The sequence below is a fragment of the Odocoileus virginianus genome, chromosome 28 (assembly GCF_023699985.2).
Source record: "Odocoileus virginianus isolate 20LAN1187 ecotype Illinois chromosome 28, Ovbor_1.2, whole genome shotgun sequence".
Classification (NCBI taxonomy): domain Eukaryota; kingdom Metazoa; phylum Chordata; class Mammalia; order Artiodactyla; family Cervidae; genus Odocoileus; species Odocoileus virginianus.
In genome coordinates, this window is record NC_069701.1 from 28882735 (window position 1) to 28909583 (window position 26849).

Consider the following 26849-nt stretch of genomic DNA (forward strand, 5'->3'; position numbering starts at 1 on the left):
CAAAAATAATAGCAGTTAAGAAGCGTAATCATAAAAATAAAAGAGATGCAGCTGTGATGCCCTGTGAACGAATAGTTTTCAAGGTATTACTGTATATTTACAGCATAAACAAAATAATAGAAAAGAGCTACATCTCTTCAGAGCCTATTAATACATCCTACCACCTTTACTCTTTGTCATTAATCCTACTATGCAAAATCTGATTAGTCCTCCTATGCTCCACAGGTAAATTCCAATCTTTAACATCAAGGAAATCACAGAAGTAGCGTTTCCAGGAAACCAAAATAAGAAGTTAGTAAAAATAAGTTTACTGGGATTTCCCTGGTAGTCCAGTGGTTAAGAGTCCTCACTCCCAATGCAGAGGGTACAGGTTCACTGGTATGGGGACTAAGATTCCCCCATGAGGCATGGCTTGGCCAGAAAAAAAACTTTTTTTGTTTAATTAAAATTAAAAGAAAAAACGAAGCTGATGTGAAGCCCTTATCATCCATTAGTTTTACTAACAAACCACCGACTTGAAACTCATTCCTGAACTAAACTGCCAAATGTTTCTGCCGTAAAAACTGCAAACTTTCGTGTGAACAGATCTTTTCAACAATGGGGAGTTGTTCCAGTCTGTGAATAGGACAGTGTCCGTGTGACCAACAAAGCCGGGAGGGGACATTCCTGACACCCTTGTCCCCTGGCTAGCCTTTGATCATTCATCTCTCCCAAACACACGTTTATGGAAACCACTTTCAGGCGCAGTATAGGGACACGTATTCCCTGAACTTAGCCCTCACACCGAGTCCTGCTCCCCGGCTTCTGCGGGGACCCTCACTGTTCTCGCCACCCCTGAAGACCACTCCCCTCACTGAATCTTCAACACAGAAGCCTTTGTTTCCCTAGTGCGCCCACCCCACTCCCAAACAGTCTCTTGGGGCCTCGCTGTGTACACTCTGAAAACACCATGGGATGACGATGGCAAGGAAGCAGACGACAAAGTGACCCGGAGAACTGGGAAGTCCTGCGGATGCCCCAGGCGAGCCGGCGCGGCGCCCGGAACCGGGTCTGAGCGTCCCCTGCTCCTCAGACTGCTTTCTGGACACGGCGTTGAGGACTACGTGGGACCGCGCTCTCGGGCGCCCAGCGCACGCCCACGGCCCCCAGCGTGTGGTCCGGCCGTTCCGTTGCCCAGGGCCTCCAGCCGGGGCGCGGGTCGGCGGACAGACCAACGCCCGACCCCGGCGGCCCCCGCGCCACTCCTGGGCGAGCTGCAGGGCTTGGGGCCGGCGGGACAAAGGGGGCCAGGGACAGTCGGCTTTGTTCGCAGAGGGACCGAGCGCGGGTCCACAGGACCCGGGCCTGACCCCGCACCCCGGGACGCCCTGCACCCAAACCCCCAGGTCAGATCCCCTGGACTGCCAACTCCGGGGTCCCCGGCCCCTGAGACTCCCCTATACTCCCGACCTCCACACCTCCCGACCTCTTCCCCGACCCGCAGCGCCTACCCCGACCCCAGACCCGCACCCCCAGCCCGGGACCCGCACCCCTGGGACCCCGCATCTCCAGGACCGCTCCCCGCTCAGCCCGAATGCCGGGAGCCCCGCATCCCTGACCCCGGACCTGAGCCGGACCCCCTCACCCCCGAGACTCCTCCCTGACGCCCCCCGCAGCCCTGAGCTCCGGGCCCCCGCGCCACCAGACCCGCTCCCTGCGCCTGGTTCCCTCGGGCCGCGTCTGGCGGAGGCCTGCGGACTCACCCCGCACGACCAGCAGCAGCAGGACCAACGAGGGCCTTCGCCTCAGCGCCATGTCGAGCGCAGCTGAGGGGCCGCGGGCCCGCTCCCCGCGCACGCGCCCTGCCCGCGGTCCTGCGCCCGCCCCGGTCACCATAGCGACCACGGCGGCGAGCCGTCGCCATGGTGCATGGGAAGCCCGAGTCTGGTTGCTATGGAGGCAGGGATGCTCTGGACCCGGCCCCTGGGGTCTCTTTCAAAGAATTGGTGCGAGGAGGTGAAAGAGCGCGTTCAAGAATGGGCGGGTTAATTCCTACATTTATAAACTGAATCCGTCACTACAGATCCGGAAAGGAATGCTCCGTTAAAATTTAAGAAATGAAGTTCTTATTTCACAAATAAGATTGGAGCCCAGTTGTCCTGGAAGCATTTTTGCCTGTGCCTTTTTTGGAAAGAAAAGTTAAAGCGTTAATTGCTCAGTCGTGTCCACTCTTTGTGACCTTTCCTCCTCTGTCCACGGACTTCTCCAGGCAAAAATGCTGGAGTGAGTGGCCATTCCCCTCTCCAGGGGATCTTCCTGACACAGGGATCGAAGCCAGGTCTCCTTCATGCAAGCAGATTCTTTGCCATCTGAGTCCCTTGGGGCCTGATTCTAAATGTGATGAGAGGGGAAAGTGCTGAAATCTATATAAAACACAAGGAATACATGCATTATATAGTACATAAAAGTGATATATTTCTAAAATAAAAGTTTGTTAGATCAAAAGCATGGTAGTATATTTATTGATATGTTAGTTCAATAAGCATGACAGTTTATTGCACAGAAAAGCAAGATAATTCTTTGCTCTTATTTCTGAATATTGAGAAATGGTAAGGTTAGAGAGGAAAAAAGAGAGAAGAATTTTATAAGGCCAAGCACACAAGATGAACAGAAGGATTACATGTACTGGAAATTGGACCCAAGAATGCAGGAGATGTCGGGTGTCATTAAATACTGTGGGAAATGATAATAAAATAATAACTTATTTTACATCCAACATAGTATATCTCTAATGCTCCAGGAAACAACAAACTCAAAACAAAATTCTTAGTATGGTTATTAGCAAAATAATGCAGTTTCCAACAACTAATATTTTTTTAATGTTTAACTTAGGAATGTCACTTTTCACACAGTTATCCTAATTTTTAAAGTATTAATATTTTAGTATTTTAGTTTTTACAAAGTAGAACAATGTGTCTACAAGTATGCATATACATATATAATTTACATATATACTTAATTATGGATGTCAAGAAACATGAAAGAGATTGAAGTTGTTGTCAAGGATATTCTTCAACTGCCATCACTAGGTGATTTTCTTTATAAGTCTTTGTTCACACTTTTGTTAAGTGTGAATTAATTATATTCCTTCAAATCCCATAAAGACAGAATAAAAATTTAAAAATAACTCAATCACCTGTTATGATTCTATTGTCTTTCCTTTCCTAAATCTTTTCTGCTCCAGATCACCATGTTCTAAAATCACAAGTAAAAATATGTAAAAACTTTTATAGTGGCAGCCTCTGTCCCATAAATAAACTCAACAGAGAAATTTAAAAGAGTAAAATTCTACTTAGGCCCACTGACTTTTTTTCCTTCTGCTCTCTCTCTGTTCTGCCATTCCCTTTAGTCCTAATTATACACTCAAGCATATTTACCATTTTGGTGACCTAGGAACTATGACAAAGTATCTGATTGTGAAAACAACAGTTTTCAGAATCAATGCCTCTTCTCTACTGCTGAATTTCCTGTGTTTGCACTGTGAAATTGTTCTGTCTGTTAAATAGTCTTAGGGAATCTTTTGAAACTCAGAACAAGATAACAGAGAAAGGCTCAATGAATATTCTACATGGAGCAGAGATTCCTATGAGAGTGAATGCAGGTCCTCATTGTAAAACATTGATTTTCCTCTACAGATGGAGTCTGCAAGTCGGGACCAGTGGCTGAGACAGAATCCTGAAATGGAGACTAACTAGTGACATGGTAGGATGCATTTGGCTGTCAAATGATCTCCTCCGATGATTTCACTCTTCTTGGGAGAGTTCTGACCCTGTGCAGAAGGGTGTCAGAGCTCTTGAAGCATTTAGTGAACAGGGCTGTGGAGTCTATGCTTCTATCACCATATTATCCAACTGACTATGCTTCTTTCTAATGGTGGCTTACTAAGGAGAGACACAGGTCTTAAAAGAGCTCAGGGAGGGGCTTCTCTGGTGGTCCAGTGGTTAAGAATCTACCTGACAATCTACCTGGACACAGGTTTGATCACCGGTCCAGGAAGATCCCACATGCCACGAGACAACTAGACCCATACATCACAACTACTATATCTGTGCACCCTAGAGCCTGTGCTCTGCAACGAGAAGTCACTGCAATGAGAAGCCTGTGCAATGCAACTAGAGAAAGCCTTCTTATAGCAGCAAAGGCCTGCTGCTGCTGCTAAGTCACTTCAGTTGTGTCTGACTCTGTGCGACCCCATAGATGGTGGCTCAACAGGCTCCTCTGTCCCTGGGATTCTCCAGGCAAGAATACTGGAGTGGGTTGCCATTTCCTTCTCCAAACAAAGGCCTAATGCAGCCAAAAATAAAAACAAATAAATATTTTTTTTAAAAAGAGCTCAGGGAATGAAATATATTTGTGCTAAATCTGAACAACAGCCTTTGCAATATTTTTCAAACCAACACAAAGTGCAAATCAAGTAGTAAATGGGGAATCAAATTTTCCTTCAAGACTTGAAATCAAGCAGGATGCTATGGGGTTTCCTCAGGTACAAAAGCCTTTCCATGTCCCCTGTTTTTTGTCAGTAGTGTTGACTGGGGGAAAAAAAAAGCACAACCTTAAAGTTCAGAGTTAGGTTTCTTTTGGTGGACTTGCTCAGGACTTAAGCCCAGGAGGCAGCCTCTGATGGCTCTAAGGGACCTTTCCAAAGAGGGCAGGGAGGAGCCAGGGCAGATATTTCTGGCAGGCCATTTCTGCAACAAAGACCAGATAGTCAGGCCATCAGGAGATTACTGTTAATTAAAGAAAAGCCAAATACCTCAAGTTCATGAATTTTGGGCTTTTCTATATATGGGAAGAGTCCTGACTTACTGAAATCATTCCTTTGATATGTCTCTTAACTATCTAGGGCCAGTATCCTGTTTTTCTCCCTCCTGAATCTTCTCAGAGTGGGGGAGGCTGCATGGGCCAAAGGCTTGATGGCTGAAACATCCTTTGTTTACTGATATGGCAGGGAAATTCTTCATCCAAAGCAGGAAAAAGGCTTCAGCCTTCTAGACCTTCCCTGAATTCCAAAGGGCAGGTTCAAACAGTTCCTAACTAGGGAAGAGAGAGGATGCAGAAACAAAGGAAGAGGAGTCAAGAAACAATAATACCTCGATAAAACAGGGTCCTGGTTCCTCCTTACAGGTAGTGCACAACATACCTTTGAGTCCTTCAGCAAGAACCCAGGGCCCCTGCCCAGGTAGAGGATGGTAATCTCAGGCTGAGCACAAGGTCCCTGTTATCTCCCCACCAACCAAATAGAAGGAAGTCATACACACTGCAGCGCTCACCCCGAACTTTGCCTTTAAAAACTCTTCCTGCAAAATGATCAGGGAGCATAGGATTTTTTAGATCATGAACCCCCTGTCTCCTTGTGTGTCCCAGCAATAAACCTTTCTCTGTTCCAAACTTCAATGTTTCAGTTGATTTGGTCTCACTGTGAGTCAAGCATGTGAACTTATGTTAAAAAACAGATCCACCTTCAAACAGACTGGAGAGATGCTGGAAGCAGCATGTCCAAGGGAAGAACATGGGCTGTGGATTCTGATGAACAATGATTCAAAACCTTGGATTTTGTAAACTTGGGAAAGTTGCTTCTGTAAGCCATGGATTCCTTGTCTATAAAATAGGGATAACAATATCCACCTCAAGTGGTCACTTTGAAGATCATGTGAGAAAACATTTTGAGCATACTAGGTGCTCTTGCATAGAGAGATAAGAGAGTTGTACCATAAAGAAGGCTGAGCACCAAAGAATTGATGCTTTCGAATTGTGGTGCTGGAGAAGACTCTTGAGAATCCCTTGGACTTCAGGGAAATCAAACCAGTCAATCCTAAAGAAAATCAACCCTGAATATTCATTGGAAGGACTGATGCTGAAGCTCCAATTCTTTGGCCACCTGATGCAAAGAAATGATTCGTTAGAAAAGACCATGAAGCCTGGAAAGATTGAAGGCAGGAGGAGAAAGGGATGACAGAGGATGAGATGGTTGGATGGCATCACCAACTTGATGGACATGAGTTTGAGCAAACTCCAGGAGTTGGTGATGGACAGGGAAGCCTGATATGCTACAGTCTGTGGGGTCACAGAGTCGGACACGACAGACTGACTGAACTGAACTGAATCAGATGTCAACATCATCCACCTAGATCCAACCTGTCAGGGATCTGAGTGCATGTGGGCAGCACACAGATAACTTCTCCCACCTGGCTGGGGTTCCAGTACCAGTAAAACAGCTTCCCCTTGAGAAGGAAATAGGACCTGACCTAAGGCTGCACTATTGTTCCTTGACTTCTCCTCTCTCCTCTCTGCATCTCTTCCCTTCTCTATTAGCAACTGTTTGAACCTGCCCATTAGAAATGAGGGAAGGTTCCCAGAAGTTGATTGAAGCTATTTTCTACAAACAAGAGAACGGAGGACACAGAAAGGCTTTTGTGCCCCAGAGCCCCACAGGGTCCAGCTCGGCTTCAGTGTGACTGAATTCTGAAAAAGTAACAGTAACTGGCTCCAGGCCCCCTCTCTTCAAGCCCTACCCTCTTGCAATATTTCCAACTCTGTTTTCTCACATTTTATCTTAACTGTCATCTTCTCTTTCTCTTCAATGTCCTTCCTTAGTTTTATTTGAGTAGGAGGACACCTCCCCATAATCTCAGGAAACAGTATGTAGACTGAAAAAAAAAAAAAGCATACAACTTAAAAGTTGTAAACTGTGGTGTTTTTTTTTTTTTTTTGCAGGGGCGTGGGATTTACTGAGGATACAACCAGGGAAACAGCCTCTCATAGTCTGAGGGATTGTTCCAGAGAGCCAAGGGGAGTCAGGATGTATAGAAGTTTTTACTGAAAAAAATCACATGTAGTCACATGTCAAGAGATGAGTGCTAATCACACACATACACATACATACACACACAAACCAGACATCTCAAATTAATGACTTTGGTGCTTTTCTACATGTGGGATGATGCAAGAGTCTGCACTCATCAGAATCACTTCTTTGACATGTACCTTATATATCTAGGGCCTGAGAACTGGTTTCCTCTCTCCTCTCAGGCTCACTGCCAGTGGGCTTCACTGGCTGATGACTTGCTGGTGGGCAATGTTCTCTGCTTACTCAAATGACAGGCAACATTTTTTTTGTCAGCAAGTAGCAGACATTTCCTCTAACAATGTAAACAGATAGGGTAGGTGGTCCCTGGAGAAAGAAATCCAGGCATTGTTATTGTTATCGTTCAGTCACTCAGTCGTGTCCAACTCTGCAAGTCCATGAACGGCAGCATGCCTGGCTCCCCCGTCCTTCACTAACTTCCAGAGTTTGCTCAAACTCATGTTCATTGAGATGGTGATGCCATCCGGCCATCTCATCCTCTGTCGCCCCCTTCTCCTCTAGACATAAAAGAAGCCATGTTTGGCTTGAGCCTTTCTGTGATCTAATCTTGGCCACAGTGCCTGCCCTTGAACAGGTCTCAGTAATCAATGCTTTTAAGGGAAGAGACGGAATGCAAAACAAAGGCGAAGCAGCCAAGAAACAACAGTGCAGAGGACTTCCCCAGCGGTCCAGTGGTTAAAACTTCACCCTCCAATACACAAGGACGGGGTTGGATCCCTGGTCAGAGAACTAGATCCCACAGGCCTCGCAACCAAACACCAAAACAAAATACAAACAATATTGTAACAAATTCAATAAAACTTTAAAAATGGTCCGCATAAAAAAAAATCTTAAAAAAAAATCTACAAAAAGCAAAACAAACAAAAACTCAACAGTTTAGTGATAAAACAGAATCCCAGTTCCTCTTCAAGGGAAATACGTAACCATCTCACACAGCCTCTGAGCTCTGTAGGAACTCAGGCGCCCACCCAGGAGAACGACAGTGTGATGATGCGGACTCTCGTGGCTGCCATCAACTCAAGCTTGGACTCTGCTGACCTTTGCCCCAATTCTATGCTGAGTTCACCTCTGCTCAAGCCCCTTCATGAAGATGCATGTAACCTTCAGCATAAAAGTTCCCCAATTTTACTCTTCCAGAAGGAACTGCTTCAGGAAAGATCCTCCATGTTCTCCTCACTTCCTGAAAGTAATACATCCTTCCTCCGCCCACTCTCTGGCTTGGTTGTATCTTTTGGTTCCACATCCACCTAGAGGCAAACACAGTTTTGGGGGCTAACAATCAGACATGCTGCTTGTGTTGGATTAAGTAGCAAAGTTGTGCACCTTGAGTTATTTGCACATTCCTCTCCATTGCAGTGGTTCACTTGAAAAAGGTCATATGAATGTCCAAGTTTGGGCTTAAAGCGGCTTCCTAGAGAGAAACTTTGTAAGAAGCTATTTAGCAGGCCTTTCACGTTTCACCCAAAGGAGGCTGAGTGTCACAAGCCAGAGTGTGTCAGTGTGGGGTGTGTATTTAAGCAAAGGAATCACATGTGCCGTGGGTGAGAGCGGAAGCCTCGCCCCCTGCCTGGGGTCAGCATCACCCAGGGCCTCTTTGCTCACTGGCACTCAGGGAACCATGACACCACCACCACCAAGGACAAACTGTGACATGCCCACATGAAAGCCCGACGCGGGATTGGCTTCTCCCAGGATGAGGGCCTTAAGGATGATGGATGCCAGCTCCCGGTCAGGGCTCAGGGTGTCAGCCACAGCGCCTTCTCTCAGTAAGTGGAGAAGCAGGGCTGGGCGCGAAGAGGGATGGGGGGTGGGGGCGGGGGGCTGATAAACAACACTCCCCATGGCCTCCCAGAAGGATACCTGCTGAGAAATACAACACACTGGCTCTTTCTTTCTCTCCCCTTGGCCTCAAGAATATTTCCGCTGTTCTGGGGAAAGCAAGACACTTTTCCTAATCTATGTTTTGAGACTGGAGACATGTGTGATCTGTGTTAGAGCCACGCCAGGGTGAGAAGACCCAGAGCAGAGGGGACTTGCAGCCTGGACGCTCCCTCCCAAACACCCGTCCTGCTGCTGTGTTTACAGACTGGATGTATTTTTATCCCAACCCTCCGAATGAGAGCTAGTTTTCTCTTCACTTGAGTTGTATTCCCAGTGTTTACTTCCTGGAGGCACCGGAGAGAGACCAGGGCCTCGCCACTGCTTCTGGGCACCTGTGTGCCTCGTACTCCCTCCCGGGCACACCCCTACCTACTTAGGGGTTTGGGAAAGGGACTCAGCTCCCCCTGCCCTGTCATTCTCTTTATCTTGGGAGTCTTTGTCCACAGGTGGGAGAAGGAAATGGCAACCCACTCCAGTATTCTTGCCTAGAGAATCCTATGGACAGAAGAGCCTGGTGGGCTGCTGTCCGTAGGGTCACATAGCGTTGGACACGACTGAAGCAACTTAGCAAGCATCAGCAGCTGTCCACTGGTGACAAATTCCAGGGGCCCATCTGTCTCCTGCCTCAGTTGGGTGTAAGGTTGTGGATTGTTGTTGTTTAGTTCCTGCGTGGTGTCTCACTTTGCAGCCCCATGGACTATAGCCCATCACACTCCTCTGTCCATGGGATTCTCCAGGAAAGAATACTGGAGTGGGTTGCTATTTCCTCCTCCAGGGAATCTTCCAGGCTCAGGGATTGAACCTGTGTCTCCTGCACTGCAGGTGGGTTTTTTACCACTGAGCCACCTGGGAATCCCTTTTAAGGTTTTGAATATTCACACAGTTAAATTTATTTTTTGTGCCACTTACAACATCAATATCTTTACTTTCTGTTTGGCTTTTTTTTTTTTAAATTTAGCTATTAATATCTGGAAAAGTTTGGTTAAATATCAGGCCGTGATTATGGATTTCTCATCATTCTATTTCTGTATTTCCTATGAGCTCACAGGTTTGGGAGCGTCGTGCCATCCTGGTGGACAGCGTGGAGCAAACCTGTGACTTCCACCCTCCTCAGCCTCCACTCCTCCCCGCCCCACAGCTTCAGGCTTCACCAGGAGGACAAGGTTGCCCTTGCTGGCCTCAGGCCTCAGCAGCCTCTTCCCCTCAAGTCCCTGTAGCCCGAGCTGCTCTCCCAGGTAGGCCTGGTGAACGTTCTCCACCAAACACACAGTGCTGTCTGTGAATGAAATCACAGCAAACCACCTCCACACCACGGCCTCTAGCTGGAAGGCCACAGGTCAGTGCTGGCCTTGTGTCACATCTCCTGAGGGCCTGAGGCACGCTGCTTGCTTGAGGCCATGTTAAGAGTGTTGAGGCACATCGATGTCACAATCATAACATATGCTACAGAATCACCTGTAAAGATTTTTCTGAATAAAATAATACCTCTGTGTTTGCAATGATTGAGGAACTCTTCCTGGAGATGTGAAAAGACCTGCATAACCTTTGATGATCACCTTCCATCATTTAACTATCCGTCCAGCAAACGTCACTCTCGTACTGTGTCTGTCCCTGGAACTGAGCGAAGAACTGGAGATAATTCAGGCACAGTTTCCTTCTTCCAGGAGCCTGTAGTCCCGTAGGAGAGACAGAAGGAAAAATAATTGTGCCTTAGGCGTCTAGCAACTCACAGAATGAGACAGTGTGGATCTCCACTGCTCCGCCGCATCACACAGGGAGATTCTGAATAAAATATAACATGAAAATTAACATGTACATTGAGCTTGCAATAAAGAAATCCTCAAGCGACAGAAAAAGGAAGGAATTTAAAGCCAAAATAGTAAGCCTTCAAACTGGAGCTAATGCACAGTGAAGAGGAGGAGGGTATGCAAAGCCAGGGGAGTAGCTCATGACCCATGAGGACGGGGACAGGCCTAGGACCCATCTGAAGCAGGACTCTGCACCTGAAATTCTGGCTCTAACAGTGGGAGGATGGCTAGGAAAAATCTCCATCCATCATTTTCTGCCGTAGGCTCTGGAAAAGGAAAAAAAAAAAGGTTCCGTGAAAAACTCAAATTTCCAGGTGTAGGGTGTGAACTTACACTATCTCTCACGGTGTGGGAATCCACAAGGCCCCAAATTAATGTAAAAATTGTTCTCACACTGGGGAAACCTGTGGGCAATGAGTTGAAGCAAACCCACAACTGTTCCTGGTGTGTCCTGAGAGCACAAAGGCCCCCAAGAAGGGAACAACCCCACAAAGATGCAAATCATAATTTACAAGTCCTGGGAGGAGATGGCCCGCCTCACACAGAAGCAGCATGCGACCAGCAGGGGAATCAGCCATGAACCCTGAGATGAAATCATCTAAAAGGGGCAATAAAATAAGTTGCCTTACAAAGTGCACAGAGATAAGAGGGCTAGAAATCACGGAGGAACACAAGGGCACTGGAAAGATGAGGCAGACAAGAAAGAGCTACGTGGGGAGTTAGTAGGGGCTTCCGCGGTGGCTCAGTGGTAAACACTCCACCTGCAGTGCAGGAGACCTAAGAAACCTGGGTTCGATCCCTGGGTTGGGAAGATCCCCTGGAGGAGGGAATGGCTACCCACTCCAGTAGTCTTACCTGGACAGAGGAGCCTGGGGCTACTGTCCATGGGGTTGCAAAGAGTCAGACACGACTGAAGTGACTTAGCATGCACGCACTTGCAGAGTTAGTAGAAATGAAACCTTTAGGAGTAAAAAAAAAGAAAAAAGAACTCCATGAAGTTGACTGGGGACTTCCCTGGTGAGCCAGTGGCTAAGACTCTGCACTCCCAATACAAGAGGCCTGGGTTCCATCCTTGATCTGGGAACTAGATCCCACTTGCCACAGCTGAGAGTTCACACGCCACAGCTAAATACCCCACATGCTGAACCGAAGACCCAGGGCAGCCAAATAAATAAAACATAATTTTAAAAAAATTGACTGAAAGAAAATTAATGAAGTGAGAGATCTTAGGAAAGTATGCAGGTTCAGACACAGAGAGGTAAAGACATGAAAATTTGAAAAAGATGCTAAGACTTGTAAGAGAGGATAAGAACTATAGAGGAATAAAATAAGAACAAGGAAAAAGCAGTAAGTGAGGAGACAATGACTCAGAAAGCCCCAGAATGGATGAAAGGTACAGATCCTTAGTTTGAGGAGGCATCCTATGTAAGTGCCCAGGAGAGAGAAATGTCTCCTTTCGTTTAGTCGCCCAGCCTGACAGGCCATCTCTAGACATAACATGGTGAAGTATCAGAACCCAAGACTAGAAGAAACATCCCATAGTTAGGTACACTGAAAAGACAGGACATCTACAAGGGAACAACAGCAGTAAGAGAGGCTGGAACAAAAGGAAAGAACTGCTCCAAAGAGCTGAGGAAATGAGAGAACAGTCCAGGATTCCTCTCCTGCTAAACGAGGGCTCAGGAGTAAGGGTAAAAACAGGTGACAGCTGATCGGCTGTTTATGTGTTGAAAGAAATACTCGAGGATGATCTAAAAGAAAAGGAGAAAATGATCCAAAGGAAGCTATGGGTGAAAGAAGCAAAGAGGAGCAAAAACCTTGCTGAGTAGGTGGGCAATCTGCAGGCAAGCACTGGCTCTAAAAGCAGATGATAATAATAATAACCTAGCATGTGAGTTTGAAAAATAAACCTAAAATACTAGGCACTAGTAACATTAAAATCTATGGTTAGAAGAAACGTAGAGCATAGGGAGGACAGCAAATGTTTAACTTAAAGTTAGACTTTTGGAATTAAAAGCGTGGAGTTGGAACATTCAGGGTGCTCCTTAAAAGAAGTGCATGGCTTCCAGATCAATTGAGCAGGTGAAGGGTCCCTGCAAAGAACCTGCGTGCCAGGCAGAGCTTCCTAATGCATCCGGAAGGAGATGAGTTTAGGAAGGCTTTCTAACAGGGGAGCGAGTCCTACCTTTACCCTCCCCACCCATCCTGGGCAGAATTAACCACTTACTTCTGTATTCCAAAGCATCTTGGCGGTATCTCTGTGCAGGGGATTCTCTAGGCAAGAATACTGGAGTGAGTTGCCATTTCCTCCTCTAGGGAATCTCTCTGACCAGGGATCGAAACTGAGTCTCCTGTGTCTCATGCATTGCAGGCAGATTCTTTACCCACTGAGCCATCGGGAAGCTCTAAATAGTGTCTATCATAGCTTATCATTATTTACATAGGTGTGAATGGTATGCAACTGTCTTTCTTCTGTATTCTGAACACCGAAGGGGAAGAAACATTTCAGTGTGACGCCAGGAGCTTTCTGTGAGTAGTAGGGGGTGCCAGCTCTGTCCTCCCCCAGCTTCGGTTCCTCCCTCCGGTGATGGCTGCCTGGACTCTCCACCTGCTCAGGGAACCCAGTGCCTGGGAGTCAGCCCGTCCCTGGTGGGGAGGGGCTTCTGTTGCAGGAGGATGAAGTCTGCCCTTCCTGGCTTCCTGGCTTTCGCTCCAGGGTCCGCTAAGGCTGGGGGTGGGGCTTTGCCTGAAAGGCACACTTTCCCTCCCTTCCCTAACTGCTCACCAGCCTCTGACTATCCCGAGGAGCACACTCCTCCACACAAATCCTCAGCACCCCAGGGTCTGATTCCTACTCACCTGGGACAAGGCTGGGGTCCTCAGTTATCCTAACTCTGCCCCAGCCAAGGTCAGAAGTTCAAATCTTTCCAGCTCTTTTCTTTTGTCCCCTCCCCACCCTCCTCCTTCCCACCCCCCTCCTCTTTTCCTTCCTCTAGGAGCAGATGAGTCACCATCTTCCAGGGCTGGTCTGGGCTGGACTGGGCTGGTTCCAAAGACCCCAGAGTCGTCCACCGAGCCGTCAGTCCTGAGTTAAATCCTCTCAGTTCCCTGCGTTTTGTTTTCCTAGTTCTTTCATGAGAATCACTTGGTCTTCTGTCTCTCAGTGGTGTTCTGTGATGATCTATATAAAACAACAGACAGGAATGAATTTTGGAAGAAGGAAAGGCAAAGGGAACATGTACAGAGGATGGGTGTTCTGTGCGGGGAGGTAGAGAAAGTTTTCCAGCCTCCTCCTCCCCTTGGCTGGAAGCCCTGATGTGTGAATGCCGGGGCCTGGCTGAGGAGGGCCGCCGGTCCCTCTGCAGGGCTGGGAGCACTAATAGCAAGCGGGAGGATTAGCCATATGCCACTTAATTCCTGTTAATCAGGATTGAGAAGAGCTTGTGCTTGTAAGTAACAGCTGAGCCGCCATCAAGGCGCTCAGGCTCCCCGCCCCCACATTCTCAACCCCTCCCACCTCCCCGCCCTGCCCGGGGTTGGTCCTCCTCCGGCCGGTCTCAGCTTCCATCCCCTCCCTCCTTATCTGAGATTTCAACATGGTCTTTGTTCCCAAGTTCTCCGCTGGGCTCCCAGTCCCCAGCCGCTGCTCCCACCTCTGTGGTTTAGTCCTCCCCTCCTCTCTCGCGGGTCCTCCCCCTTTTCGAACACCCACAGCTCAAGCTCCACGCTAGTTAGTGTAACTTTTGTTCTTGCATCAACAAACTCCCTGACCGTTGGCTGACTTGCGAAGGCAAAGTTCAAAGGCAACCGTTCCTGGCTCCTGTGGGCACAGGCGCGTCTCCCTCATCCCTGACCTCACAGAAGATTCCAAACTCTGACTCCCTCTCCTCAGAGCTGAGGACAGGCTGTCCTATTTCTGCTCCACACCCAGGTCCAGTTCCTCTGTGCGGAGCTCCGAGCCAGCCTGTGTGAGATGGAAGCAAATCTCCCACCCAAGGTCAAAGGCTGTGCAGCTCACCTTGGGCGGGGGTCAGCATCACCCTGGGTCCGCTGTCTCAGGGTGTGTGCGTGCGTGAGTGCGCGTGTCCACGTGTGTGTTCATGCACACACACTGGCACGCATCTACCTTCCCACGAAGAGCGATGCCTGTGAGATAATGCGCACGAACTCTGTGAGAAGCCCCGTGTGAGAAGTGTGGGGCGGTGATGTGTGTGTGTGGGGGGACTTGGTGCTGGCAAGAGGACAGACCTGTGTGCACAGATGTGTCTGAGCCGTGTTTTGCAGAAAGCTGTTGAGAGGGGGTCTGGAAAATGACATTTGTAGAAATGCATATTTAACCACAGAAACAAACTGAGGTGGGCGAAGCGTGGACTTTGGGAAGGCTGGGTTCTGGATGAAAAACAAGAGAGGAAGCTTATTAGACGCATCCAAACCCTCACCGGATAGCCCCTTCAAATGTCCGATTCTGCGGCAGCAGCAGACATCCAGGGTTTGGCGTTTGTTTCCAAGAAGCTTATCAGGCTCAGAAAAAGGGCATCTTTGACCTTGCCCCACCCCCACTCTCAAACGCCAAGGTCACACACACATCCCTCCTGCAGCACACCTCACCCCAAGGCCCCCCCCCCCCCCAACTCTTCTCCCACTGAGCAAGATCCAGTCGCATGTTCCTAGATGGCTGACAAATGAGAGGAAGGGGCTGAGCGCAGCCCTGGTCTGGTTCTCCCCGGCCAACCCGAAGTGGCGGCCTCGGGACAGCTGCCCCACTGCCGCCCGGACAGCAGGTGTCGGCCACTAGTGGGCCAGCCGGGCGCCAGGCTCATGGCGCCACCTCGTGGCCGCTCTCACCATCACAGCCCCAACGCCAGAGTGCTGGTTGGTCCTCCTGGCTGGGCACTGGTGCTGGTTGTGCTGGTTGGGGGCTTCCAACCCAGGTGTTTATTCTGTGCCCACTGTTCAGAGGGAGTTCTGGGGACCCACGTGCACGCAGCGCAGAACCAGACAAGGTTAACCCTGGAACTCACGGGTCCGCCATCTGGATGGGGTGGGGAAGAGGCTGTGGGCCAGCTGGGAGAATTCCAGGTATTTCAGGCTGGACTGCGCTGGGCTGGTCCTTCACCCAGGCCTTGATATGACTTTTGTCCCCTCTTAGGCATTTCCATACCCATCTGAAAATGCAGGACTAAGAGCAGGGCAGCCTGCACTGACTGACAGCCTGGGGTCTACCAGCCAGGAGGGGGGAGCCCGCCTCTGGCAGGGGAGAGGGGAGTGGGCCCTGGGGAGGGGCCCAAAGCCTGGAAAGGGGCACCTCCCAGCCTAGGGCTACAGAAGGAGTGCTGATGTTGAACTCAGATTGCTTTTCTACTAATTCAGTGACACGGAGAGAATTCCTTAGCCCCTCTGGGCCTCGCCTTAAATTTCTGAACCACCTGTTACAAAGCCCCCTTCTATTTGTGTTCAAGCCACACCCACCACCATCAGGTCGTCTTTTGTGTTACCAGTCACACAGGTCTATTCTTGTCCCCCAGACATCACTGGCTCTTAAACGTTGCTGGTGTCATTATGTTTGCTTGCAATGATCCCCCCTCCTCGTCTGTACCTCTAAATTCCACCCACCCCCACGGTGAACCCAAATTCCACTCCTTCCCTGAAGCTTTTCTTGGTCTTCCCACTTGCACATCCCTTCCTTTATTCTCTTCTGGACCAGCCCTGGACCTCACTGACCTTTCCCTTGGGTGATGCCTCACACACGCCTCCTTTCATCGTACGTCCCCTGCCAGGTAAGCAGCTCCAGTAGTGGACATGATCTTTACTTATCTTCACGAGGCCCGCCTGGCCCTGCTCTGGCCACACTATGTGCTGAGCAGACCCTTAGTGAATGAAGTGGGATGTCCTTCTTGTTCCTATGCCAGCTTAGATGTCATTTCTCCCAGTAAGTTTCCGTGAACCCACCACCCGTCCCACCCCACGCCTGTTGCTTCTAGAACCTGCCTTCTCCCCCCGACAACCTTACTTAGTGTTTGGCCGCAGCTGCCTCCTGGCCTGTCTCACCAATGTGGTGATGAGCTCCTTGAGCAAAGACTGGTCTTCAGGTCACCGTTGTCCGGACTGTTCATGGCACATGGCAGGAGCCTGGTAATGACTGGTGATGGAACAGATGGATCCAGGTGGGGATGGGTGGTGGTTGTTGCTTAGTCGCTAAGTCGTGTCTGGGTCTTCTGTGACCCCATGGGCTGCAGCGTGGATGGGTAATTCTCTGTAAACTAGGAGGGCAGGGAAGGGGAAGGGTTGTCTTGAAGACCCCTTTACAAGCTAGTATGAACTTCTTGGAGGGAGAGTTGCCTTGGCTACTTGAGAAACCACACAGCCATCTTGGTGGGGTCCAGAGGTGGCTGTCCCTTGAATGGACGTTGTTGGCTTCCGTGGGCATCTGGCCTCCTACTTCATGGGGAATTTCGTGTTCCCTGGGCTCAGCCTGGCCCAGAACTTGGCAAGATCTCTGGGGCGTTCGTTTTGTCACCAGCCCCGGTGGGAGGGTGGACGGGTGGGTGGGAACCGTTTTGGGAAAGAGTGTTGGGGAGTGTTTGTGTGTGTGATGAGTCAGGGCCAGGGAGCTAGTGAGGAGCCCTAATCTCTGCCCCCTCTCTGTGGGGGGAGTTCTCACCCCTTGGAGGGGGTGGAGGGCCACCAACTGTCTTTGGAAAGTTTTCTTAGTCATAGCTTCTACCAAGTCAGCTGGCGCTTATGTAACGGGGCCTCTGTTTTACAGACAATGGGGTCCGATGGGCCAGAATGGATGCTGCCCCCCTTCCCCCAAGTGGCTCCAGTCCCTCCTACCTGCCGGTCAGGCAGCGGCACCCTGAGGGAATAGCACTGGGACATCTGATCCCACTGGAAAGGGCTTTAGGTCTCTTCACAGGCCCCATGGGGAGGCCATCATTTCCCTCCTGTTAGTCCAGCACCAGGCGGGGCTGGGGGAAGGAAGGGCCACCCCCCCCCCAACCCCTGTGCCCTCTGACTCTGGGTCTGCCCAGGCCCCAGGTGAGGCCAGGGCCGGCTCCCAGGTCCCTAGCTGTTGTCGTCTTATGGCCTCAGTCTCCAGGCTGAGGGATACAGATTTGGATTTCCTGTCTCTGACACCAGAGTCCATTTGCTTATCACAACACAGTCCTCTCAGGGGCCCAGATAAGGCCTGAAGTGGTTGTGTGAACAGAGTGGGGAGGGTTAGGTGCTGGTGGCTTGGCCCGGGGAGGGACGGGGGCCCTGGGCCCTGGGAGAAAGCAGTGCTCGGGGACCCGGGGGGTGCTGGGGGAGTCAAGGGCCTGACACTGGCTTCTGTGGGGGCACCTGGGGGCCCTGGATTGCTGTCCTTTGCTCTTTACTGGAGGAAAGTGGTCTTTCTTGTGCCTCAAGTGCGGGGTTTGCACGCTCTGGAAAAGATGGGCAAGTGAGGAGGGGTGTTTTTTGGAGGCGACTTCCCAGGAGAGGGAGGGACAGGGGACAGGGGAGCTGAGGATGACTGTTCCAACTGTGAGACTGGCCACTCTTACCCTGTGGCCTATGTGGGGGCCAGATATGCTGTGGACAAGAGAGTTGGGGGTGGGGAGAGCTGGGAAGGAGATCTGGGGGTGGCGGGGAGCGTGGTGGGGGAGAACTAGTTGGGGATTTGCGGGAGCCTCCTTGCTACCTTCAGCCCCTTCCTCCATGCGAGGAAGTTTCATGGGGGCCAGAGCCCACTTTGAGCCCAGGCGGCAGAGCCAGAAGGAAAGACCTTGAGGGGCCCTGAGATGAGCGGGACCTGCTGAGAAAGAGCTGGGTGGGGATCAGAGACGGAGGCAGTGAGAAGAACGGGGGTTCCCATGCTGCTCTGAACCAGGCCGGCGGACCCAGGTGGAGAGGGACACACCCCAGAGGAGAAGACACCATCCTCTCTTCTGTCTGGGTGCCTAGTGGTGAGAGACACACAACAGAACTTTCTAGGTCCTGTCGAGCAAGTCTGGGGAGACCCAGGACGGGAGGCAGGGACAGGAGAGATGGAGAAGGAGGAGGAAGGACAGAAGAGCCCGCCAAACAGCAGGGCCACGATCTGTTCCACCGTCACACAGAGTCCCCAGGCTCTCCTGCCTTCTCTGCAGCTCAGGGACATAATCCAACAGGCTAGCTAGGGCTTGGGGGAAGCAGCCAGGAGCCAGGACCCGGGCTCTCAGCTCTCATGCGGGCCATCCCTGGCCGGGAGCCGTTGTGCAGTCCATCTCCTCCAGCAAGTCTTCCTTCCTGGAATGCAGCTGTCCCGGCCCTCCTTCTGGACCTCAGAGAATCTCCATTGCCCTGCAAGGTGGGGGGGGGGGGGGAGGGGGGCAGGTTGCATAGAGCAGAGGTCCTGTCTGCACATCAGAACCCGAGCCTGGCTGAACCCCTGGCTCTCCCTGTCACCCCGGCCCTGACGTGTGTCCCCTTCTTCAGAGGCAGGGCTTACCTGGGGGTGTGGGCGAGGCCCCTGGAATAATGGTGCCAGAGCATCTGGTTCTGCGGCTTCCCACGGAGTCAGTTCTGGTTTTCAGGCACCACTACGACCTCACACGTCTGATCCCGTTTGTCCCAGACAGAGACAGCGTGTTCCAGTGATGCTGGCCTCCTCCTCCTTGTACCATGAACAGCCTCTGCTCAGCCCCATTTTCTTGCCCATAAATGTCCTCCCACCTCCTGCACAACAAGCACGCGGCACCCGCACGGCCTCGTGGAGTTCCGCCTCCTCCCCAAAACCTTCCTTGAGGTTCTAACCCACTCACATCGCTTCCTCCTCTGACTTCCGGTGCTTCCAGCCAGTGCCTGGAAATTTTAACTTCGAAATCATAGACTGGTAGAATTTGGGATCTGGAAGAGCCCTGACAAACGACCCCTGTCTGTTGTTCTTCATCAGGATGGTAGAGAAGTAACAAGACATTGATAAGCAACCTCTGGTTCTCCCCGACAGACATCACGAATTAACCACAGCCTCAGAATCCTTCTCAACACAGCGTTCCAGGGAGAAGTGCTGCCGCCGTCCTTAACCTGGACAGTCAGGGGTCATTTCAGCTGCAGTGCGGATGAGGAAACTGCTTCAGGTCCCAGGCGCATGGGCTGGAGCTCTGGTCTGGTCCTCACTCAGTGCTCCTTGGACCATCTGGGCCTCTGTTGGTCTCCTGCTTGTCCTCTGCCCTCCGGATGAAGTGACATCTTAAACTGCTCTGGCATCTGGTCAGGATGCCTCCACCTGCTCACCTGCTGATGGGGAGGCCAGCTGGGGTTTCTTCTCATGTCCTGTAACTTGTCTTCATGTCCTATAACTTGTCTTCAGTGCCTGTGCAAAAGGGCAGGGAAACGGGCTAAAGGAGGCTCAGTCTGCGTGCTGATCAAGCCCACCCAGGATCCATGTTAGCCCTCTGTATCTAGCAGGCATGGAGCTCCAGTCCCTGGGAAACTGCAGAGGGCACTGGCCTCAGGGCTCAGAGCTATCCTCCTCTTCTGTCTGCTGAGGGGCTCTGTCTCCATCCATTCAAGGGGCTGCAGGAAGAATGGGAAGAAATCAGATGCCCACTTCTCGGGCCCTGGGGTGTGGAGGGGAAGGGGTCTCTGTCCTGGGGAGGAGTCAGGACACTGGTGTGAAAGGGACACAGCTGACGTCCAGGTTGCTGGAGGGACTTTCGCCCCAACTAGGACTCCTAGAGGCTAAATAGGCTTTCCCCTCCCAGTCCTACAAACTAGAAGCTTCGGCACCCCCTGACCCCACTGGGCCCTCCCTCCCAGCCCCGGCCAGTTCTCTCGGTCCCCCTCCTGACCTCCCCACCACCCCAGGCTACCCTCACAGCACCTTGCTGATCTGCAGGTCCGCAGGCCCCTAACTGAGCTCTGTGGTCATGCTGCAACTTTGCTGGAATTTTTCTCTCTAGAACTTAGATTTCCTTGAGTCATCCTCTGCTTCAGCTCACCATCACCTCATTGTCTTCAAGAGGAAGGTGAGCTCCTGGCCCGGGGTTCCCAGCCTCTGTAGAATTTGCCTCTTGAATTGCATGCTCCACTGCACAGGGGCGTCCTGTCCTCTGTACAGTGTTAGCAACATTCCTGTCTCAATCAGCTAGAGGCCAGTCTCCCCCTCCCCTGCAGGTTTCACCAACCAAAATGTGTCTGGACACTGCAAGACGTCCCCTGGGGCACAATCGATTGAGAACCATCTTGGCTGACAGATCAGGCTGATAGTAATGACTAATAAGTTAGTGTGTTCTTCACCCTTCCCCAGGACTAATCTTCAGAACCTCCCTGTGGGGCGACCCTATTAACATCCCCATTTTATAGATGCGTAGAAGGCACCCGCTTGGAAGGGATTCAGATCTTTCAAGAAAGCTGAAGATTTTCCCTTCTGTGTGGGGTGAGAAGAGAGGAAGATAATTCAAAACATCTCCTCCTGGAGGCCAGGCTGCCGAGCCAGAGTTAAGGCAGGGTTTGAAACCAGGCCGCCTGCTGGAAGGCCTTCACCAAAAGCGACTCTAGCCTCAGTGCAGGGTGGGGAGAGCGGTTTCCCAAGGCAGCGCAATCAGGAGCGCCCTACCCCTCCTCTCCCTCTCTTTCTTGGCCCGCTTCTCCGAGCGATGGCCAGGCCCACAAGATTGGGCACAAGCTGACCCAGGACATCTGGACCACTGTTGGGTTGGGGAGGGGGCTCTAAGTGTCTTTGGTAGTGGGTGGGCCGGGCTCAGTGAGTCTCTGGAGAAGCCCAGTTCTTTTTCCCTATTGACAGTCAGGGCAGAGGAAAGGCTTCCTGAGAAGACATCAGAGTTTGGGGTGAGGCTGTCTGGGCAGAGAAGAGTGAAGATGCAGGGGCCAGGGCCACTCCCAAGACAGGGGCCCAGGACTGTGTCCGTGGCCACATATTCATGTGAATGTGCCCACTGGTGGGTGTGAGGGGCTGCGGCCTGGGAACAGGCAGAGGTCAAGGTGAAAATGCAGAGTTACACTCCAGCCCCATCAGACTTCCTGCGATGGGGTGGGGGTGGCGGTGCACAGGGGTGGAAGGTCAGGGACCTCTGTGACCTGAGCACACTTGTTCCTATGCACGAACCAGAGCTGGGTGGCCTCTGTGCACCCACAGACCTCCGCTGGCACTGTCTCTGCACCCCAGGGGTCCCCTCTTGGCCCAGTCTTTTCACACGGGCACACACAGCTTTCACTGCCCCCAAATTCCTCCACTTCTGAAAAAGACAAGGGGAGAAAAGGGCCAGGATACAAGAAGAGATAAAAATAGCTGAAAATAAGCTCTTTGGATCAGAAAGCTCCCTTTTTCAGTGAGTCACCAGTTTTCCAGACTGAGCACACACACACACACGCACATACACACACATTCCGCACAAAACACAAGTACGCAATCCCGCCTTCAAGTCGTGCGGGAATCCTCGCACAGACCCTCGATCATGCTCTGTCCTCAGAGGTAAAATCACCCCCAAAGTTGGGGGGGTCCTGTGGGCTCTGGGGAGCTTGGCAGGCAAAGCCCCCACCCCGACCCCTGCCCCTCGCCCTGTGCTCAGCTTCTTCTGACTCCCCTGCGTTTCCTGGTCCTCCCTGCAATGGGGCGCACAGAACGGGTGCAATGGAATGGGTGGTCAGGCGGGAGCCTCCGAAGCTGGAGCGGGCGGAGGAGCCGGCTGGGACCAGGCAGGGTCTGCGAGCAGCTCTGGTAACTGCATTAGTGTCTCTGCTGGGGCACCGGGGCCTGGCCTCTACAAGGCGAGGCGAGCAGACCTAGTGGGCACAGGGCTGAGCGTGTGCGGCCTCCTGCTAACAAGAGAGGTCTCCCCCGCTCAGCTGCAGTCGTCAGCTGGGCAGGATGGCCCTCCTTCCTGGGTTCCTCCAGGTTCCTCAGGTGCAGACAGCGGCCTGGATGGACAGCAGCCCATCTTCCAGGACTCACTGCCTCTGTCATTGTTTCTCTCCCCCTGCCCACCCCCACCTGCCTTCCCTTCTTCTCTCTCTCTCTCTCCCCTGAAGTCCTTCCCTCCGTCCTCTCTCCACCGCCACCCCTGTTGTGTGAAGCCCGAATCGGCTTCATTCCAGGCATTGAAAGGAATCCGGTCCCAAGGGACCCCTCTCGCCTCTCCCCAGGAGCATGACCGCTCCTCCCTCTGAGCCTCTGGGGTCCCAAGGCCCCAGGACTTGGCTGGGCATCATGTCCCCGGGCCATTTCAGGTGGCGGCCAGAGAGGGTTTACCTGAAAATTCGGAGCAAATCTGAGGAAACGGCTCTGAGTCTTGTGACGTGAGCTGTGTCCAGGCTGAGCCCGTAGAGGCCAGGGCTGGGCCCCCACGCTGGTCTCCCGGGGGCAGCTCTGGGATCCTGTGTACTCTTCCCCAGCCCTTGGTGTCTTACCTGGCTCGGACCCCACTGTGCTTCTGTGGGATCTCCACTGGGGCTGCTGGCTCTGTGGGTTTGGTGAGTTTTGTCTCTGGGCCTTTGTTTCTTTGACTGTCAAAGAAAATACCACCACCATCACCTGCATCATCCGGTCCTTTTATGTCTCTGGTGCTTCAAATAGTGAAACAGGCCCCTGGCAAGCACGTAAGTGCCAGGTCAGCTGGCTGGGCCTTTCCACGCCTCCTTCCCCTCGAGAAGCATGGCCCAAGGAACCCAACCCTTTCCTTCAGGAGTTTCTGGGGCATCAGAGTCAAGATTCAGGACCAGAGTTTCCTGTCTCCCCTGGGGGGAGTCTCCCATCTCTCCCTGGGGGGTCTCCCATCTCCCCTTATGGGGGTCTCCAATTCCCCTTTGGGGGGTCTCCTTCCCTTGAGGAGTCTCCCCTTGAGGGCTTCTCCCATCTCCCCTGGGGGTCTCCTATCTGCCCTTGGGGAGCCTCCCCTTGGGAGGGTCTCCCATCTCTTCTTGGGCGGTCTCCCATCTCACCTTATGGGAGCCTCCCATCCCCCTTTGGGGGGGGTCTCCTGTCTCCCCTTGAGGGGGTCTACCATCCCCCTTTGGGGAGGTCTCCTGTCTTGCCTTGGGGGTCTTCCCTGGGGCGTCTCCCATCTCTCCTGGGTTGTACCACTTTGGGCAGCATGAGTGTTGCCCACTCTGCCCCCTCCTGCCTGTACGTCCCCTTCACAGCTCTGGCCCAGGCTGCGCTGGACACGGCCAGACAGGAGGCTATTTTTAGCCCCAGACAGAAACAGCAGCTGTGCAGCCAGGACGCAGAGCTTGGCTCTCCAATGGAGGGTCCATTCCCCAGGCAAGCCTGAGGAAGGTGGGTACAGGGGGCCTGGGACCCCAACTCTGCGTCCTCCCTCCTTGGAAGGCAGCTCACGTCTCACCCCCACCATGAACTGCTCTCTGGCCCCCTCCCCCAGTGTCTTAATCCCCAGGGGGCTTAGTGGCTGAGCTGCAGAGGCTGCAAAGTGGGACAGGGAAGGTAGAGGCCAGGGGCTGCAGCCAGTGTCCTGAGGCTGGGCATGCTGTTCCTCGCCGCACTCAGAAGTCTCTCTACAGCTGAGCACTGAGACGCCCGAGGTCTGGGCTCTGAGATGCTCTGGGCATAGCTGCCCCGCTGCAGGAAGCTCTCCCCTCCTGTCTGCAAGAGCGAGCCCCCCCACCCCCCACCCCACCAAAGATCTTGGGCAGTAGTGGTATGCCTCACAAAATGTGTCAGGAGGTCTGCATTTGCCTTGATCTCCCCAAGGTGATCAGTACTTCACAGAAGACAAAAAGGGTCCTGAAAAATCAGCACTGAATCATCAAATAATTCTTGCAATTCCTGAGTCACAGCTTCTGTATAACTGTGACTCTTGTCATGGTTGCAGTTCAGGTAGTGGTGGGCAGATCAAGACATTAATCACATTTCATCTGCTCAGGCCCCCACCCAGGCTCTGAGGATCCCTTCGAGAGTGAACAAGAGGGCCAGAAACTTACCCTGGAGGAACTTAGATCCTGCAGCTTAGAAGCTCTTTCACATTGAAAAAAAATACACGCATAAACCCAGGGAACAGGAGCCCAACCCCTCTCTGTCTGTAAATGCTGCAAAGACGCTTAGCAACTGGTTGCGAAGATCTGATTTCTCTGGAGTCCAGATTCCTGATGCTTTTAGCCAACGACTCTCAACCTTTCACATCCTGCAGCTCTTTGTAAATCGATTAAAGCTGTGAGCTTCTCTCCAGAAAAATGTCCAGAGCACAGACACTCAGATGTCTGCCTACGATCTGAAGGGCTCACAAAGCCCAGGAAGCTGACGCAAGGACCTTGTGCTCACAGGGCCCCGTTTGAAGAGCAGGAGGCAGCTGCGTGGCGGGCGCTGATGGCTCCACCGCAGCGTTTCCCAGCAAGAGGCGTGTGGCTGAATTTTAATCACAGTGCAGATTAGGGCCCAGACTGTCTAGCCTTCAGAAACATTTCTAAGTTCTACCAAACTATAGTTAGTAGTTAAGAATCTGCCTGCCAATGCAGGGGGCACAGGTTCAGTTCCTGGTCTGGGAAGAAGATCCCACATACTGCGGGGCAACCAAGCCGGTGTGCCACAGCTACTGAAGCCCGCGCCCTAGAATCTGTCCGCAGCAGCAGAAGCCACCGCAGTGAGAAGCGTCTGTACTGCAACTAGAGAGTAGCTCCTGCTTGTCACAACTAGAGAAAGCCCACGTGTACCATCAGAGACCCAGCACAGCCCAAAATAAATAAATCCATAAAAAAGAAAACCCATTTGTAAAAACTTCTAACACCTTATATCTTGGTGGTGGCCTAATGAATTCTATGACCTTGGCCAAACCCCACTTTCTCTGGGGTCTCAGGTTTCTCATCTGTGGAATGAGGGGGCCGGGCTCTGAAATGGAGCTGAGGGTCCTTCCACCTTGGATATGTCTAGAATATCTGTCGTGGCCCCTACAGGTCCGTCCTTCACTGAGGGGTTGGGGAGGAAGTGCCCCCAGGTGGAGGGCTGGGACCTGGGCCAGAACCTGAGCCCTGGGGAGGAGACTTGGGCGGCTGGTGGGAGCTGTGCTCTCGGCCACCCGGACCCCCTGAGGCCCCTGAGGCCCCCCCCCCCCCCCACGCCGTGTGAGTCACTCTTCTGCCCCTGCCCCGCTGCTGGTATTAGGATTTATCACCTGTCCCCTCTGCTCTGGTCCTGAGGCTGAGGCCACCTGTTCTGACAGTTCCCTGGGGCCAATCCCATGCATCCCCAACTGATGGAGGGGGAGTGGTAATGGGGCAACCTCCTGGGCAGCCACCGCCAGTGCAGGGAGGCGGTTCTAGCCTTCAGCCTGGAGCACCTGCTGGGGAAGTCAGGAGGGCGGGGCAGCCCAATTGCTCCAAGGCCCTGAGAGGGTGCAGCTCTGGGCTGCCCCAGGCACAGGCAGGTCCTGGCACCACCCTGACCTTTGAATTCCTGGCCCAGCGGGGCCCAGGGGCTCCAGTTGCTGAGTGACAAGATCTGCAAACTCCAGTCCCTCCTTCTGAATCCACGCCACCTTTTCCTTCCTCTTCCCTGGCCTGGCCTCCTCAGCACTCCTGGCTGGAATTTAAATGTCATCAGCTCTGACCAACCCGCTCAGGTCCTCTGCTCAGGTCTTCTGCAGAGGTGGGGGTGAGTGGGGGTGCTGCTCAGGGCTCAGGTTCACTCACCTTTTCATCTTTTCATCCTGGGAGGAAGACCCCCTGAGGTCCCTGGTGTCGGAGAACAGAGGTGCCTGACTCAGCATCTTAGTGGCAGTGCCAGGAAGTGCCCTGGCCCAGGTGAGTCACTTTCCTTTACACACTTGCTCCCCGGCACTTACGCACAGGTACATGTGTGCACACCAACGCATAGGCGTTAATAGAGGACACTTGCGTGAACTGTCTGCACAACTTCCTTCTCACCAAATTCTGGCCCTGCTCACATCACGCAGGGAGAAGTCCCTCCCTCCTTGTGACGTGCATCTTCCAGACCCGAGTTTGCCGCGGGTAGAGGATGAGGTGCACGCTGCATGATGACCTCCAGCTCTCATGCTCACCCTTCCCAGCTCACCTTGAAAATATGCCATGACGTGTGTGCTCACACGATCCCCACCCCTAGTCCCCTCTCTCCCAGGCCCCGTGCAGGGTACCAATCCACCCACTACTGCCCCCTCTTTCCTCAAGCAGCATCCTTGGGTCACAGGTCTTCCCCAGCATCTTCCTGCTGAGTCTCTTCCTGTGGAGCTGAGGACGGGAAGCAGTGAATGTGGGGGAGGAGGCTGGGAGCCTGGGCTCTCTGCTCAGCCCAGCTCATAATAAGT

The 26849-nt window shown here is 52.2% G+C and overlaps 1 protein-coding gene and 2 long non-coding RNA genes across 3 annotated transcripts in view; 1 reads left to right on the forward strand and 2 right to left on the reverse strand.

The window, feature by feature from the left end:
- The window catches only part of JAM3 (junctional adhesion molecule 3), a 29353-nt gene extending 27463 nt beyond the window's left edge, over nt 1–1890 (reverse strand). The window contains exon 1 of the mRNA XM_020878147.2: nt 1743–1890. Within this exon, the coding sequence (XP_020733806.2) occupies nt 1743–1875 (133 nt within the window). The 5' untranslated portion in view covers nt 1876–1890. The remainder of the gene's footprint in view (nt 1–1742) is intronic.
- LOC110127786 (uncharacterized) lies at nt 637–10280 on the forward strand. Its single transcript, XR_002310933.2, has 3 exons — nt 637–1385; nt 3675–3741; nt 9834–10280. It is a non-coding gene; the product is annotated as an uncharacterized lncRNA (long non-coding RNA).
- On the reverse strand, nt 2830–25256 carry LOC110127791 (uncharacterized). The gene is made up of 7 exons (XR_011484359.1): nt 24517–25256; nt 22987–23082; nt 19067–20133; nt 16604–18918; nt 12821–13774; nt 11449–11552; nt 2830–10859 (listed from the first exon to the last, which is right to left on the reverse strand). It is a non-coding gene; the product is annotated as an uncharacterized lncRNA (long non-coding RNA).
- Nucleotides 25257–26849: the final 1593 nt, after the last annotated feature.